Source organism: Panthera leo, chromosome A1, assembly GCF_018350215.1.
Source record: "Panthera leo isolate Ple1 chromosome A1, P.leo_Ple1_pat1.1, whole genome shotgun sequence".
NCBI lineage: Eukaryota > Metazoa > Chordata > Mammalia > Carnivora > Felidae > Panthera > Panthera leo.
Window position 1 is genome coordinate 213,861,324 of NC_056679.1, and position 17,801 is coordinate 213,879,124.

General features: G+C 37.9%; 1 protein-coding gene and 1 long non-coding RNA gene across 6 annotated transcripts in view; one reads left to right on the forward strand and one right to left on the reverse strand.

Annotated features, from left to right (window-relative positions):
• CDH6 (cadherin 6) overlaps positions 1–17,801 on the reverse strand; it is a 73,800-nt gene that overhangs the window by 35,817 nt on the left and 20,182 nt on the right. For 4 of the 5 annotated variants that reach the window (XM_042952753.1, XM_042952743.1, XM_042952739.1 and 1 more), the window contains one exon: positions 15,355–15,711. In XM_042952753.1, coding sequence (XP_042808687.1) covers positions 15,355–15,582 — 228 coding nt within the window. In that variant the 5' untranslated portion in view covers positions 15,583–15,711. Of the gene's footprint in view, positions 1–15,354; positions 15,712–16,174; positions 16,397–17,801 lie in introns of those variants that run through there. The other variant, XM_042952762.1, reaches the window with a different exon arrangement.
• On the forward strand, positions 3,787–16,670 carry LOC122227981. Its single transcript, XR_006206336.1, has 3 exons — positions 3,787–3,857; positions 12,712–12,746; positions 16,594–16,670. It is a non-coding gene; the product is annotated as an uncharacterized LOC122227981 (long non-coding RNA).

A 17,801-nucleotide genomic window follows, 5' to 3' on the forward strand; every position in this document is an offset into this window, starting at 1 on the left:
CTCCTTCACCACATGATTGCCCCAAATGGGAATGGACAAAAACCACTCTGCTTTTACCTTTAACTCACAAACTTGCCACTGCTGCCTGGGAACTTCAGATATAATGTCAAGGCCATAGAAAGGACTTCAGGGGCGCCTGGGTGGCTCAGTTGGTTGAGCACTGACTTCGGTCAGGTCATGATCTCACAGTTCATGGGTTCGAGCCCTGCATTGGGCTCTGTGCTGACAGCTCAGAGCCTGGAGCCTGCTTTGGATTCTGTGTCTCCCTCTCTCTCTCTCTGCCCCTCCCCCACTTGTGCTTTGTCTCTGTCTCTCAAAAATAAACATTTAAAAAAAATTAAAAAAAAAAAGAAGAAAAGAAAGGACTTCAGATACATATAGGACTGTGTGTTTGTATGTTTAATAGCCAGGACTGTGAAATTCCTCCCTTGGCTTTAGGAATACCCCCACCAAAACAGTTTTGGTGGGAGGAAGAGCCAATTTCCACTCTTAAATCAAGAAGACAATGGGAGTGGAAGCATGATATGCAGTCCGGAGCCTGGCACCAATAATTTTTGGTGACTATATTTATAAATGGAATTCATGAGTTTTATTCTAGTTGGTTAGGCCCCTCTCTTGATACATTAAATGGGCTCTAAAGGAATCTAGAAAATCTCTTTTTCTCTGACAAAACCTAGGATCAAGCTGCCTCCATATCCCATGTTCTTTTTCAAGTATACTATGTTTTCTCTTATAACGACCTTAAAAATTATACTCTATAAAATATAAATAACTTGATTGATTTTTATAGCAGTGGACATATTTTATCTTTAAAACATCCTCTTATATAATTCATCATTTGGCAACTGGTCTGGCTGCGATTTGGGAAAATAATAATAGCCATTTATTAAGCCCATTCTGTGGGCCAGGATATGTGCTGAAATCATTACATAGATTATATAGATGTATATCATGACACTCTTCATATTTCCTCCTAACTGATGAGGAAACCAAGGCAAGATAAGAGTTAGGTAATTTCTTGGCATCATACAACCAACACGAGTCCAGATGATCTGATACCACAGTGTCTTATGTTAACCACAACAAAAATATTATCTCTAGATGTTTACATTCAGATCTATGAACCATTCATTAAAGGATTACTCTGTACCAAACTGTATTTTAAGTGCTGAGTAACAAAGATCTAATTCAGGATTTTTAACCTCTGCACTATTGACATTTTGTGTTGAGTAACTCTCTGTAGTGGGACGTAGACTATGCATTGTAGGGTATTTAGCAGCACTCCTGGCTCCTACCCACCAGATGCCTATAGGACGTTTCAAGTTACAACAACCAAAGATGTCTCCAGATGTTGTCAAGTATCCACTGGGGGAAAAATTGCCTCCATTGAGAACCACTGATTGTGTGCTTGCTTCGGCAGCACATATACTAAAATTGGAACGAGAACCACTGATTGAATTCTGTCTACCTATTTGTTCGTCCATCTATCATCTATCATCTTTCTGTCCTTCCATTTTTTCTCATTGTGTACATTGTTATGCTTAAAATACATTCAAATAATACCATAAAGATTCTGCATTTGCAGAGATGCCACACGACCCCACTCAATTCAATCTTTTATCTTTTGTTAGGTTTAATAACCATTGAAACAGACCTTGTGTTACATGGAGGAGAATTTCTGACAAAGTGCTAAAAGCAAAAGAATTTTAAATTTAAACTCAGGAGAAATTTATTAATTCCCTTGACATTTATCTTTTACACTCAATACCTTGAATTTAATGTCAAAAGTACCAGAGCAACTATAAAATGAATAAAACTTGAGTGCTATAATAGTTGTGGTAGGCAGAATAATAGCTCTCCCAAAGATGTGTATGTCCTAATTCCTGGAACTAGTGACTGTGTTACCTTATCTGGCAAAAAGGAGTTTACAGATGTGATGAAGATAGAGATTTTTAGATAGGGAGATTACCTTAGATTGTCCAGGTGAGACTAATGTAATCACCAGGGTCCTTATCAGGGAAAGAGGTGGGGGAGAGTTGGAGTCAGAGATGGAAAGGTGGAGCACAGGTCAGTGTGTGGTGTGTGTGTGTGTGTGTGTGTGTGTGTGAGAGAGAGAGAGAGAGAGAGAGAGAGAGAGAGACAGAGAGAGACAGGGAGAGACAGAGAGACAGAGAAAGACAGAGACAGAGAGAATAGAGAGAGAGATTTGAAAATGATAGGCTGCTGACTTTGAAGATGGAGGAGGAGACTATGAACCAAGGGACACAGGCAGCCTCTACAAGCTCAAAAAGGCAGGGAAATGGACCCTTTTCTAGAGTCCCCAGAAGGACACCTAGCAGACACATTGATTTTAGCCCAGTAAAACCCATTTCAGGCTTCTGACCTCCAGAATTGTAAGATAATAAGTTTGTACTGTTAAGCCACTAAGCATGTGGTAATTTGTTTCTGCAGCCATAGGAAACTAAGGCGGTAGTTCCTTACCTTTAGAATTCAAGGTGAGTTGAACCTGAATGCGGTCCCTCAAGAATCCCAGCCAAGAGTGGAGAACACTCACTTTTGGTGAGCACTTAATATGTGTCAGGTACCGCAAGAATGCTCAACAATTACTTCTCATAACAACTCCAGGAGCTAACCTTTATTTTCTCAATTTATTTTTCAGAGAAACTGAGGTCAGAGAGGTTAAGGAACTTACCCAAAGTTAAGGACATGGCAAGGAAGGATACCAAGATCTGCCTGACTCCAGTGTCTGTGCTAATTCACACCAGAGCATGCTGCCAAACGGCACTCCCCATGATGATTACAAATGTTTCTGGATTCATTGTATTTATTATATTAGACCCCAGGCTAAGTTATTTGTAAATTCTATTGGCACAAATGATACAAACTGTAATATGTGTTATTGTTCATTTGGGATTTATCAATTAAACAAATGCCTTTTGGTTTATTCACTGCATGAAGTTATTTCCCCAAAAAGGCATTGTTTACTGCCTTTGGCTTGGCTCTGGATGTCCAAGGTCTTTGGCAGACTGGGACATTAGTCTCAGCTCCTGCTTAGTCTAACATTTTCATTTTCAAAAAGCCAGTGGTAAATCAAGCTGAGAGCCAGATACCCAGTCAAAAATTGATTTAGTAAGGCACCGCAACTCACCAGTTACAATCCTACCTTTTTGCCTTACGGTGCAATCTCTTTAGTAATTGCCAAATCTAAGGACACATGCGCATGCACGCACACACACACACACACACACACACACACGTTCCTAGTGCCCCTCTCTTATTTTCCCTCTCACTCCAACACATACACTTTGGAGGAAAATATTAATACATAAATGCAGGCATTTGAGACATGATGACTCAAATGGCAGAAATTTTTAAAATTATGTTTCTCAGTAGCTAATGGACTTTTCCCAAAATGTGTTTTTCTTCAAAGGTAAAAAATATGTTGGATATAATATTCTTATATTGATTCCTAGGATCTAAAAAGTTAAAGTTATATCTTTATAAAACAGATAGTTTGCTTGAGAGAGGGACTATTTTTCTGTTCAAATTCTTAACTCTCAAGAATCCTGTATGTACTCAATAAATAAAAGACTAAACTGAATTCCATAACCTGCTCATATAACTCAGGTGAGTGATTCTAGGAGAGGAAATTATGAGCTCATTTGTTTATTATTTTTCTTGGATGGGAACAAGCTTATAAGTTATGATTTGAACACTTTTTCTTTTTCTTTTTTTCCTCTTTCTTCTTTCTTTCTTTCTTTCTTTCTCTCTTCTTCTTGCTTTAAGGGAACAATGAAGCAATTAAGAAAGAGAAATGTGTACTGTCTGGATGGCCACACTGGGGAAACTGTTTCACGGTTAGTGCTGTGCTCATAGAGCTCCAACTCCTAAGCATTTATGTGATTGTTTTATTTGCCTACATGTCTGAAATACTTTCTGCTACCCCAGTATCTTCATAATGTATAAGGGAAGAGTATTAGTCTCAATCACATCAAAAAGGCTGGACTCCAGCCCCAGCTTTGGCACTCTGCTGATAGTGACACTGGTCTCTTAAACCCTCTGGGACTGTTTTGTCATACCCAAAAGGATTTAATCCTGCCTAACTGGAAATGTGCTTATGCGGTCATTCAAAGGGTGCTCGTATGCTGAAGCACTTCATAAACCATAGCACCTGCTAAAAAAATAAGAAAACATTATCATTGCTCTTTCTCTCATTACAAATTTTCTGCCTGCCAAGGAGTGATTTCTTTGTGTTGTGTCTTCTAGTCTGTCTTTCCCCTTTCTTTAGAAATTACTTGATGGTTTGCCATCATAGTAAGGTTCCAACTACTGCATTATCATTTTAAAACTCCAGAAAGTGACGTGTAGACTGTTGAAAGGGAGATAAAATGGAATATAATACTACCACTCAAATTGGCCAAGTCACTTAATTTTCTTGATTTGGTTTTAAAACTGTTTTCCTTTAAGAAGCGGGTGGATAGGTGATCACCAAAATCATAGCCTTTGCACAAGTTAAATAGCTCCTCCCTTTTTATTCTTTTTACATAATACGCATGGTTGGGAAGCTGGACAGAACACTCAAGATACAAATCAACTCGTTACAAGGAGAATTTTTTTCTTTTCTTTTTACTGTATCCATATAAGAAGGTGGATGCTGAACCTAATCATTTCACAGTATATGTAAATCAAACCATCATGCCTTACACCTGAAACTTAGTGATGTACATCAATTATTTCAGTAGAAGTGGAGAAAAAAAGATACACTAGGGTAGGAAGGTAATTTTTTTTAATGTTTATTTATTTTTGAGAGAGAGAGGGAGTGTGAGAGCGAGCGGGGGAGGGACAAAGAAAGAGGGAGACACAGAATCCGAAACAGGCTCCAGGCTCCAAACTGTCCGCACAGAACCTGACATGGGGCTCAAACTCGCAAACTGTGAGATCATGACCTGAGCAGAAGTCAGACGCTTAACTGACTGAGCCACCCAGGCGCCCCTAGGGAGGTAATTTTTTATAGTCCATTCTGCTTTACTTGATTTCTAAAGGGAAAGTTTGCTTTCCAGAGGGTATTTACCCTAAGTGTGGGGGAGAGAGAGGCAAGAAGCCTTAGGCTATAGATTAAGTAAGAAAATGAGCCAGAATCTTACGCTTCACAATTTGTGGAAAGAAAATAATAAAACATGCTAAAATTTTGCATAACTCTATGTAAAAGCAGACTTTTTTTTTGCATCTTCTCTTTCCTGTTTCTCTTCTGAATTATACTCATATAAATAGTAGAAAGAGTTAAGATGAGATTACTTTCCAGAAATGATTGTTTTTCCTCCAAGAACTCAAAATATGTTGATTAGGAGAATGTATAGTTGGTAAAAAAAAAAAAAAAAAAAAAAAAAAATTAGTCATTATATGGAATTTTTCTCTCCCTGTATTTTCACATTTTTCTCCATAGTTGATTTTTATGTGAATTGTTGCAATCAACATTTTCAGGTCTTAAATGACTTCTTTTTTACCAGGCACTTGAATTGTCTGCACAATGTAGTTTCCTAGGAATTTTAAGAAAAATGTGCTTTCTATTGGTCAACTCTTGCTTTTCCCCATTCTGTTTCAAACTTTCTTCTACTGAGACCCTAAATGATGTCTAGTTTTCATTTGTAAAGGTCTTAAAAGAACCAACTTTTATGCTATATTATTATTTGCTGTATCTTCCCTTTTTATCTTTCTTGTTTATGCACATACAACTGTGTTGTCTTCAGTTTCTCTGGCTTGCACTAAGGTACCTTGAACTTTTTTCCTATTATATCATAAAATATTTGTGTCATTTTGATGTGAAATTTCCAGAGGTAGCTTCCATGGAAAGACATACTAAATTTGGTTTATATGTTTACTACCTAATATATCCTTGAACTTTAAAGACTTTAGATTTTCAGTTGTCAACCCAATGACAGAAAGCACTATCAGTGATATCCATATCAAACCATGCACACCTATAAACTGGGAAACACTTTTAAATTACATGGCAGGTCTTTATCTCTTCCGTCATTGCAGCTTAATTCAAGTAATATTTGTCTGTTTCTATGGTGCAAATCTGTCCCAGGCACTTTTAAGGACACAAAGATGAATAAAACATGTAGGCTAGGGTCTTGCAGATTTTACCAAGATACAAGTACGTGAAGATTTAAATTAAATATCTAAAGTACTAATTGAAAGAGGAGTCCTGGGACTCAATATAAAACACTACTCAATATACTGAAGGTCAAAGTTGAACTTTAAACAAAGAATTAATTATTTTGCTCTTAAAAAGGTGAAGCATTCAGGGTAAGAAATTAAATCAAGAGTGATGTTTCCCTCAGTAAAACTTTGGTTCAATACTATAAGGAGATTATGATATTAACTCCAACCTAACAACTTAATTATGACTACCAACTTAAAACTTGAGCATTCTTTAAGTGCAGTAGTCATTTTTTGCATTGCTGGATGCATTAAAGTTTGTATTGGAAAAAATAACGACACCCGATCAGAGTCTTAACATTTTGCAGCAGTTTAAATAATATTAACTCCAAATTGTGGTGTAAAGTGATGATGTTTTCAAATGAAATAATAAATCGCCTTAATAGGAGGGTCTACAGAAGTTACCAGGATCGTCAAATAACGGGACTTGTAGTGCACATTTTATTTTTAGTTTGGTTGGGATAATAAAGAAGACCTCGTATTTTTATGTATGCGTAGTTCTCTGAGCTGTTGGTGATGAGTCATTTCTGCAGCTGCCTTAGCTGCTTGACACCATCTCCTGGCCCATAATACTTGACTTCACAGAAGGAGACTGCACATTAGTGGGATAATCCCCTGGGCACCTTTGGTTCTTCCTTTTCTTCACTGATCCTGTTCTTTGAAGGCTCACTGGATTGCAGCGTGCCTTTCCTTCTTCCATGGTCTTCCCTTTGTGAGTAGGATGTGCCAGACCCCGTTCTAAGCCCTTTCTGTGTATTAATTTATTTAATCCTCACCTCAATAACTTTCTTACTCCTTCATGTAACAGTTGAAGAAATGGGGGACAGGGAGGTTAAATAACTTGCCCTGTATTACCCAGGTGGTCACCGTGGAGCTGGGGCTCAGACACAGGCAGCCTCCTTTGCTATTAACTTTACACTCTCTAGTGCATAATTGTTGAATGAATGAAAAGCATTTCTCTCCAAATCTATTCAAAAATGTCAAAGCCGAGATAACTTCTTCAATTGCCTTCTTAACTCCAATCTCTCTTCCCTCTAGTCAGCATTAAATCCCACATGCAGAGTGATATTTCAGGCTTTTTGTTATGCCCCCATCACTGCCCTCAGGTCTTCTAAAACATACTAATTCACCTAAAATATTTATTCATATATTTCACACATGTATACATTTTAATCTTCTAAAATGCCTCTTTGTGTGTGTGTGTGTGTGTGTGTGTGTGTGTGTGTGTATTCTTTGTGAATGGAAAGCTGGAAGCAATTATAACTATATTTCTGGTGAAATATTTTGGCATGCTGCTTTTCTTTTTATTTCACATCAAATAATTTCAAATTTGATTCCTCACATTGACCTTTGAGAGTATCTATTCCTTCTACTTATTTATCAGTAATAGCAATAAGAAAAAAACCTCTTTGTCTTACGGGGAATTCTGTACTTTCTTTCAACCTCCTCTTTAATTCCAGACAGAAAGCTAGGTTTGCAAAGAATATTGATATATTTTAGCCTACTTATGAGGATTGTATTATGTTGTCATTTTAATAATTGACAATGTAAAAGCTTATAGGAAAGTGGAATTTGCTAGTAGTGGCCAAATCTATACACAAAGAGATGCCTTCTTGAGATTCCAATGACACATTAACATCCATACATAATCTCTAAATTTCATGAAGGTTATCAAAGGCAGAACCCCTGTCAAAAACTTGTTTATTTTTGATAAAAGAGACAACATAAGGAAGGCATCTTTTAATTTTGACAAGAGATGGAAGGCCTTCTAAAAGTTAAACTTATAATTCTGCTTACAATATATATGTCCTTGGCTTCTCATATTTAAATGAATGTGCCAGTTCTGTCATTCAAATCAATGGAAATGAAAAAAAATCAGTGGTTTAAGTATCTTTTTACTGTTGATTACCAATAAGTCAAGAATATTTATCTGATTTTTGGAATAAAATTCAGTCAAAATGATAATTAAGGATTTTGATTTGAAAAGAAATGTAAACTGCGGTGTTGGCGTTTTGCATATTCATATTTCCATCTGCTATGGTGGACCCATAATATGACAAAAAACAAAGAATTCTGCTGCAAATCAAGTGTTTATATTGTTTAATAATAGTACAAACAAGTAAGGTAATGAGTAAACAAATACTTAGCCATGTCTATAATATAGATTGGAGGGGATTTGTTATAATGAACATGTAGCATCTCTATAACCTTCTAACAACCTCTAGATCTGTTCGACTTGTGGAGTATGGAGGTAAAATAGCTCAGTGGGAACAAAAAGGACCTGAATCCTTAACTCTCTTGTATTCACCTTGATCCCTCCATTTCGTTCAACAAATTGAATTGCCAGCAGGAGGACACAGGATTCCACAGACATAATGACGTGGAAGTTGGAGGATTTGGGATTGGGTCCTTCTTTGCCTTTCTATATTTTACTCTGCTTGCGTGAGCCAGGCAATTGAACAGTTGCCTTTGGGTTTATGACCAAGGTCAGACATTCTAACTGTGCTGTTCTCCACACGAGCGACTGTGTGGAGAGTTTAAGATTCAGAAAGAGAGCTGCTGTTACACAGGACATCTTAGCATCAAATAGCAAATTGAAGCTTTTGTCATTAAGAAAGGGAAATCAGTTGGTGACAGGGAAACACAATGAGGATTACTGCCAATATTGGCAGTTGGGAAGTTACTTTTGAAACATTTTTGAAAAGTACATTCAACCAGCGAGTGCACGGTCTCTTAAATACACTAACCAATTGAAATATAAAAATGTTAAATGGCTGAACATTAAATTTAAATGATGAAGAAGAAAGATGTGCCCAAGGCACTTGTCCTGACTCAGGGAGAAAAGATTATTGCAGGTCATTGAACCAGAATAGAAGTTTAGAGAAGGTTATCAAGGGAAATAAAAAGGAAAGACACATTTTCATCACAATGACCAAAAAGACTGCTAATTGCATATCTAATTTTAAAATGCTCACATGTAACTATTTTGAATATCACTGATGTATTCTGAAAATTAAAATCAAGGAAAAGTAAAAGCATTGTGCATTATAATAATGCAAACATATTTGTGTAGCTCTTTGAAACTAGTCTTAACATTTTTTTTTCCTCTCTACCCTTGGGTTTCACACAGCAGGTTCTCAGCAGATATTTGTGGTATTGAGCCAGACGCAATCACCGAATGCCAAAGCGTGTTCTGGGAATGTTTTCTCATTTGCGCCTTGCAATGGCTCTGTGAAGTAGTGGATGTACAGGGGAAGGAAAATAACTGAGCTGTTACGAGGTCAGACAGACGCTGACCGCCAAGCCTAGCAGGCAAATACTTGAGTGCTCTGAGCCTTGGTTTACTCATCTGTAAGACAGGGATCTAAATCGCATCTAGTCTGTAGGGTTGTTGTGAGCTTCCAAGGAGTTAATACATCTGAAGCAGTGAGCAGAGTGTCTGGAACAAAGTAAGGCTCAGTAAATGTTAGCTGTGACGATGCTTTAATCTGATGCTGCTGTTTCAAGCGGCAGTCGTTAAATGGCTTCTCTGAATCACCTGTCAAATTAGCGCGAGGAGGTTTCTGCTCTTCAATTTATGATCTTTTCAGAAAAAAATTGGAATACAAGAAAGCAATATTTTAATGATAGCATCTTTTAAATGGTCTTTCAGAATGAGTATAATATTGCTTCATGTTTACTGAATTTGGATCATGTAATTAGAGGAATAAATAATTGTTCATTCCTAATTTTAAAGGTGTATATGGCTGACACTTTTATTTTTATGGGCTGTTAAAACATTACTGTCTAATTATCCTGAGACTAGTGGCTTTGCTGAATTGGGTAGACATTAATTTTAAGGACTCAAGAGAAAGGCATGTTAGGAAGACCTGTACATTAGAACCTCAAATAGAACCCAAATTTTCATGGTGTTTAAAAAAGCACAGCATATCTATTTTTGGTGGGGGGAAACTCCACAAGAGAAAACCATCATCAACTTCCAAAAAGGTAACATCAGAAAATATCTATGAAAATACACAGCTTGTCAAATTTCATAAAAAGAGATCTCCTGGTATGCTACTAAAAATAGAAGCTTCTAATGGAGCTTCATCTTATGTATACACTATGTGGAAGGAGAGGATAGAGAACACTGTGAAGAACAAAATGGAGGAGACAGGGAATGAAACACTGTTGTGGACTGTTTAATGATCAGGTGCAAATCTTTTGCCTAAAACTGTGCAAAGGTCTGAGCTTGAAATATATTCATCTTTGTATTAATGATTGGCCGCATCTTCAAAATCTAATCTATCTCTACTATGTTCTTCTTTTCTTATTGAACCTAATCTTAGACTATATGTGAATCATCACCAAGGAATTGCTACATTATATAAAGCTGGCAGGAGGGGTGTGGGGTTTTCTGAAAATGTGGAATTACAATGTTTCCCCCTTATTTTTCTATTAAGTTTACATAAGCCAAAGATAACCCAGATGGATATCATATAAAAGCAAATACTCTTCCTGTTCCCCCTTGACATGAAAACATGTATCACTTTCCATTTTGCCAGCATTGGTGACATTTTCACTCTCCTGACTGTCCAGTCTTGAAATCTCTGTCTGAACTTCTGCCTTTCTCTCTTTTGGCTTCTGCATCTAATTAATTGGGAAGTCCTGCTAAATCTCCCTCTGAGGTATGAGCTCACACCTGCTGTTCCTTTAAGAGTGCTTCCAATATTATCACCTCCTTTAGAAAGCTCTACTGAGCCCCACGCCCAGTTGACCCCTCTCCTTCATAGTTCCATAGTACTTTCTAGAGGCCCATTTTATCACTGAACTTGCCATGTTTTGTTATAGTCATTGCCAGTGATAATGCTGCGAACTGAAGCAGTGGTTGTCAAATTCCACCACATATTAGAATCATAAACAATTAAAAACCAACTCAGTCAGAATTTCGGGGTAGGTGAGACCCTGGCCAAGGCATTTTTAAAAGCAGCACTTTTCAAATGTTAATATGCATACAATTCACCGGGGATCTTGTTGAAATGTAGATTACGATTCAATAGATCTCAGGTGGGGCCCCAAAAGTCTGCATTTCTAACAAGCTCCCAGGTGACACTGATGGTGTTTATGCTAACTCTGCTACAAGCTGCCCCCAGATGGTCATGTATTTTAGAAAAGAAATCGTGTTCTTTATCTGTATCTGTATGTATATCTGTATCTTGAGCTCACAAACTCTTACCCGATACAGACAACATCTTCCCTCCCTGTTGCCCACACCTTCCACCACCATTTTTAGGTGAGTAGAGGTGTGGAGACTTTTCTCATAAATCAGAATCCAGATTGTCAATATTTCAGCTCTAATTGGCCTTCCCCACTTTTATTCCCAGTAAGTGCCTCTCTCCCTAGCCCTGCCATGTCCATGCTTCTGCATTAATCTTACTGGCCACAGGACACAGTGAAATGCTGGGGAGCATTCAGACAGCTTAGAGGAGAGAGGTCCAAGTTTTGAATGTGATCTTATCTATTCACCTCATTGTTACCAGAGCCTCAGGATTCTGTCTTCTCTTGTGCTCATGTGACTCGCCCTCTTTTCTCCTTCCACACCCGACAGCCCTCTGCTCCCACCCATTCTCGCATTTCCCTCACTCACCGTCCTCACCGTTGTCCCTACAGACTTACCACAAAGTAATGGAAACAACGAACATGAATACAAATATAAACAGATGGTTGTAGAGTAAAAAACTCTTCTACTTTAAGTGCTACTTGCTCAGCTGCATTACTTTTTCTTCGTTAACACTTCTGTCCTTTACAAGTACAGACCAATCTTTTTCATTTCAGGCCCAGAGGATGGACTCTAAGTAATGTTATTTCATTAGGCTAATAGCAAGATTTAAGGTTCTATTGGCCTTTGTACACCTGTAAGTGCCAGCCTACCTACAGTCCAGTGCTGTCCACAGTGCATGCTGAGGCATCCTGGGGTGTAGCAGGGAACCCACTGTGGTGCCAGGAAGTATTGTAACATTTCGAGGGAAATACTAGCAACACTTGGGCTCTGTGAGTCTCCTTGTGAATTACTAGGCCAGAGAAGTTAACAGTTTCAACAGTAGGTGGTGCTCCATTCCTTTCGATGATGTCATATATTTATATTTTCCCATCGAACTTGTGATAATAAGAGAGTACAATGCAAAATCAATGTGGAAAAGGAACTGAGGGGCAGCGTCTGATCTTAGAAGTTGCACAGTGCCTGGGAGATGCCCACATGCTGTAAGTAACTGTGGTTATTTATGAATAAAATTAAAATATTGGTTTTTCTGCCGATTGCTGTGTATTTTTTTCAAATAACTACTTATTTGTTAGAACATAAATACCTGTTAAGTTGTTTGGCTCTATTTCTTGTGTCCTAAGGGCACTGTAAAAACAATTATCGAAATATCAAGGGCACTGCAAACCAAGAATGTTTTGGAACCTCTGCTATAGTTTAATCTTTTTTTTTTTTTTTTCTTTTTCCAAAAGTTTCTTGACCTTGTGGATCCAGATCATCACATCAGGTATGTGTTTTGTTCCATATCTATTTAAAAGTGGACCAGGGGCTCCTGGGTGGCTCCTCAGTTGGGCATCTGACTCTTGATTTCAGCTCAGGTCATGATCCAAGGTTGTGGGATCCACACTGTCAGGCTCCACGCTGAGTGTGGAGTCTGCTTAAGATTCTCTCTTCTCCCTCTGCCCCTCCCCACTCTGTCTCTCTCTCAAAAAAAAAAAAAATGTGTACCAACTTGTTGCCACAGAAGGAACAAACATTTTTTTCCCTTAAAAAATTATTTTGGCCTATTCTTAATTGTGATAAAAACACATTATACTCAAATCCTTTTGCCTGTTGATGAAGCATAATCCCAAAGATAGATTTGGGGAAATGCCCTATTTACAGTCTTAAACACATCTGATGCAGCAATGCTGGGAATCATGACAACTTCAATTATTGCCCTTGCTTCCCCCCCCATCCCCAGTAGACATCTTCTTATATGTTATAACTTCAAGGAGGTGGGGGTGGGGTAGGGATGATGGTAAGGTAGGGAAATAGGTCTAGCTGCCAATAAAATACCTACATCCAACTCGTTAAGTTGAAGCTATGATTGGGAAGGGATTTTGCCTCCATCTTCTACCTTTTCCATCCATTGGGAGATCCCTTAATTACCTCATTTTACTTCTGCAATGATATAAAAATCAATATTTGTGCATTACAGATAGATTTAGTAGAGTGTTTATAACTGATCTGCTTGCCAGTAATAATACTGTCTTTATGCACCTACTATGTGCCAGCCACTAGTTCCTGTCTCATGTAAGTCCATGCGGCAGGCTTCACTGCCTGCATTTTCCAGATGAAGAAACTAAAGCCCGGGAAGGTTAATAACCTGCCTTGGCCACACATGTGGCAGTGCAGCCATGCAGCCTCAGATCCACTTGGAGTCCACAGCTCGAAACTTTTCCCCGTGGCAATATTACCTCTCAGAATTCTCATGGTAAAATTGATTCCTACGTGGTTTTATCCATTTCTGTTTCCAGGATCCTGAAATATCCCAGCCTTTCTTTAAGAACACGAGGTATTTTTGATATAAAATGGCCTCACAATTTTAGAAGAAAAAAGCATAAAGGAAAAAGGGGGGATCAGTTATTAAGAAATTTTAATCTTCTATGATAATAATGTTATTTGTATTGCAGAAAGTGCTTTAAAGGTGGTAAGATTATTATTATTATTTACAACCATTACTCTGTTAATATAGTGCTAGTCAAATTTCACAAGGAAATGGAGAGAAGTACAAATAAGTGGACTGTCTTTTTTCAGCAGTCACACAGCGTGTGAGTTTCACATCAAATTCAAGGCTAAACCCTTGGGGATCTGTGTTGATGTTCACCCCTCCACTGAATACTTCCTCTCCTACTTTATTCCACATTAATAATTCATTCATTGGAACAATGCCTGGTTACCTCAGCCCAAGCCATGGATGGCTTTCCTTCATTTATAATGGTAAATACTTAAAGAGAATATTTGCACACTGTTATTTAGGGGATATTTGATAACAGATTGAAATGTGAATGCGGAGCCCTTGGAATCTGCAAAATTTATGCTGTTTGCATGATATCCTAATATGATTGTTTCAAAATCATAGCTGTAATCATAAACAAAGACATTTTATCATTTCTGTTATGTTCATTCTCTGTTCATATAAAGGATATGTGACAATTATTTTTCTTATCAGTACCATATTATGAAACGCAGAAGCTACAAAATACAAATATGTGTCTATTTGTCCCCCCATCTCTGCCGCATGCAGATATTCTGCAACAAGAATGTAGCTGATGATAACATTTCAGTGAAACTCACGATGACAGTATAACTGAGCTGTTTCCCTGACTCAGCTCCAGTAACCTCCAAGGGCTGTAATAAGTGATGCCCTCCTCACTCTACTTTCTAGAGTCAATAAAATGGTCAGATGATATTTGGAAATAGCACCTTTACATAACCATGTTTCTCTTTTGTGAACCTTGCCACAATTAAAGCACTATCTTTTGAAATGCCTGACTCTGGCCAGTTGAAACAAGACAAAACCAGCCATAGCAGCAACAATAACAGCGACCAAATCTAAGGCAATATGGTGGATTTTGCGGACAAAGGGCTCCATCTGGTCAGAGAATGGATGGCACTGTCGGGTGCAGTGTTAAGAAGTAGTTAATTTGAACCTGGCCAAAGGACTAACGCTCAGAATGTTTGCTTTCAGAATCAGAAAAAGGAACCTTCCTTCCCTTACAGCTTAATCGCTCTATTCCTGTTTTTAATACATCCTACTTTATAGAATAGCTGGACCACATTTTTCAAGCTAAAGTAAAAATTAAAGGATTTATGATAATCCTATGTGGATGGTTGTGGGCGTTTCGTTTTCAGCAGAAGCATTTCTTTCTTTGTTGCACTGCTAACATTTCTCAGCTTCTTGCTACAGTCTTCTTCCCGAAACTACTCAAGTGAAAAAAAAAAAGTCTCACCAGATAAGCAACAATTCTTACTGTATTGGGGGAATGGTTCACATCCTCCCCGTCTATTTATTAGGAGTAACTTCTTCAGGCTTTAAAACCAGAATGTCAAAGTGCCCAATGGAATCCTACCTTGCCCACATACTGATAATCGGATCCCGTGTATTCCTCCAGGAGAAAGAACTGATTCCACATCCAGCTTCTTTTCGAACGGTTCAGCTCATTTTTGCTGTTTCCAGAGAGCTCCAGGGCCCTTTTCTTTGCTGGGAAACCACTAGTCCTCTTAGATAACGGAGTTGAGAAAGTTGGGTAGGGCTGACCAACCCAAAAGAGTAGCAAGAAGTACCGGTAAGTTCTCATTCTGATGACACAGTCCAGTCTCTGGGCAGTGGGTGCCCTGCTCCTTCAAGTGTCTTTGTTCACTGCACTCTGTCCAGTGTCATCCCTCCTTTCTTCCTTAATGTTCTTTGCTTGGCTCTCAGAGGATGTCTGGAAAGAATAATAACATATCAAACATTTTTAGAGATGCTTAAAATTCAGTGTTAGAGCAAATAAGCTCTGGAGAGAGAGGGCGGAAATTTCAATAGCAAAACAACAAAAATAAGTTGGCTATCAATTTTGAAATGAGGAAAATGTTCTTTCAGATATGCTAAATGGAAGGCATGTGCCGAGTAGGAAGCTGCTGTTTTCCTTTCTCCTTTTCTAGCGCTTAAAAATCCTATTTTAAGTAATAGCATTGCTGTAGGTCAACATGCCAGAGTGGATTATTTCACTACTCTCTTTTCCTCGCTAGTATGTGGGCTGAGATCTGGTTAGGAGAAACGAGTTTGTGTTTCTGATTCCATTTGCATATATATCCTCATGAACAAGTCTGAGGCAAAGAATATCACAGACAGTTTCAATTCAGCTGAAAGTGGATACTGTTGAATTTTCACTAAAATGTACTGAGTACCTGTGATGTGTCTGCATAAGTCAAGGCAGAGTCTGCTCTTCAGACTCTTGGCTCCAGCCATGGGTTGTGGTAGACTGGCCTGGGTCAAGGAAGGTTGGAAAAGACCACACATCTTCTTTTCAAAATGCATACTAGCACATTGAAGTTTCTGGAGTGAAATTTTGCAACAGCGATGCCAGCCTACATTTAATAAAGGATTTCTCAGACTTGACCAGGAAGCTGTTTTTCCTCATACGACCTAATAACATTATAGGATAATGTTTCAGAATTTGTATATAATAGAATATAGGAACTAAATGAGCAATTCTATTTAAATTTCTTTAGGAAATCCTGGGTTTTCATCTCTAAATTTTACATATATCATAAGCAATCAAGCCTATATGTATAAATTGGTCACAATGCCTATGTAATTTTAACAGGTGCATCAGGTATATCTCAATATCACAGTGAGAGTTGTCGGCTACAGGATCTCCAGAAAAGTCAGCTATTATACTTGTGAGTAATAATTTTCCAGGACAAATATTAACTTTCAAGAACGTAACCTCACATTAAAAAAAATCCTTGGGCCAGATTGCCTGGCAAAGATGTTACAAAGTGGTTTATATTTCATGTAATTAAAATAATACATGCCCATATCTCCATCCTAAACTTTTCCATATTTCTCGAAAAAGAATCTAACAAATGACTCCTTCATTGTACTATTTGAGATGGGAAAATTTCTTAAATTATACTAACCAAACATATGCAGCACTTTGTAATGTAGAACATAACAGTAATTAAACTGGTTCATTCACGAAAGAAATACAGATAAAGAAACACGTTTTAGGTAATAAGAACAGAATTTTCTCTGTGTCTCCTATTATTGTAACAGTCTGTAAATTTATAGATGACCAGTGTTTTGATTTTTTTTTTTACCCCAGCAATGAGTAATTATAGCCACCAAACACATGGTTTAGTGGAAAGCTTTCTATTGGAATATAAGTGAGATATTTTATAGTGTTCAGCATTTTTAAAACTTTATTCCATTACTATGCATCTTCTTGACAGCAGGCTGGGGAAGTTGAAAATTCCACAGGTGAGTGAATTAATACTGTGACAATTAGTCATGCTGGAAAAATGCCAGGCAATCGTATACTTGTCATTATGTGGCCTTGGTACAGGTGTGGAATAACTGATGCTCGGTTAGGTAATGACGATTCTGTTCTTCTCGCGGATAGTATATAAAGGGGATTGAGGGAGCATATGGAGAAAAGCCCTCTAAAGACATCTATTCATTTTTAGCAGGAGAGATTACACTGAGGTTGATTCAGTGGAAATTGCATTTTTCTTAATTTCTCATATTCTCCATTATTTGCATAGACAAATCCTGCAGTGAAGAATTACACGTCTGTTGCTGCACTCAGTGTGTGCCCCATGGTGCTGGCAGGAAAGAGGGATACAGAGAATGGAGGTGTCAGCTGTTTAAAAGGCAGACTCCTAAAGGCCATTTTAAAGAAAAATCGATCCCTGTGGGTGTTGTGTGGAAACTCTACAAGCTGTTGCCACTTGAATATTAAATATTAGTTCTTTTTAATATCGCAGATACCAAAATGTCAAGTATTTTTCTTTCTTTCTTTTTTTTTTTTTT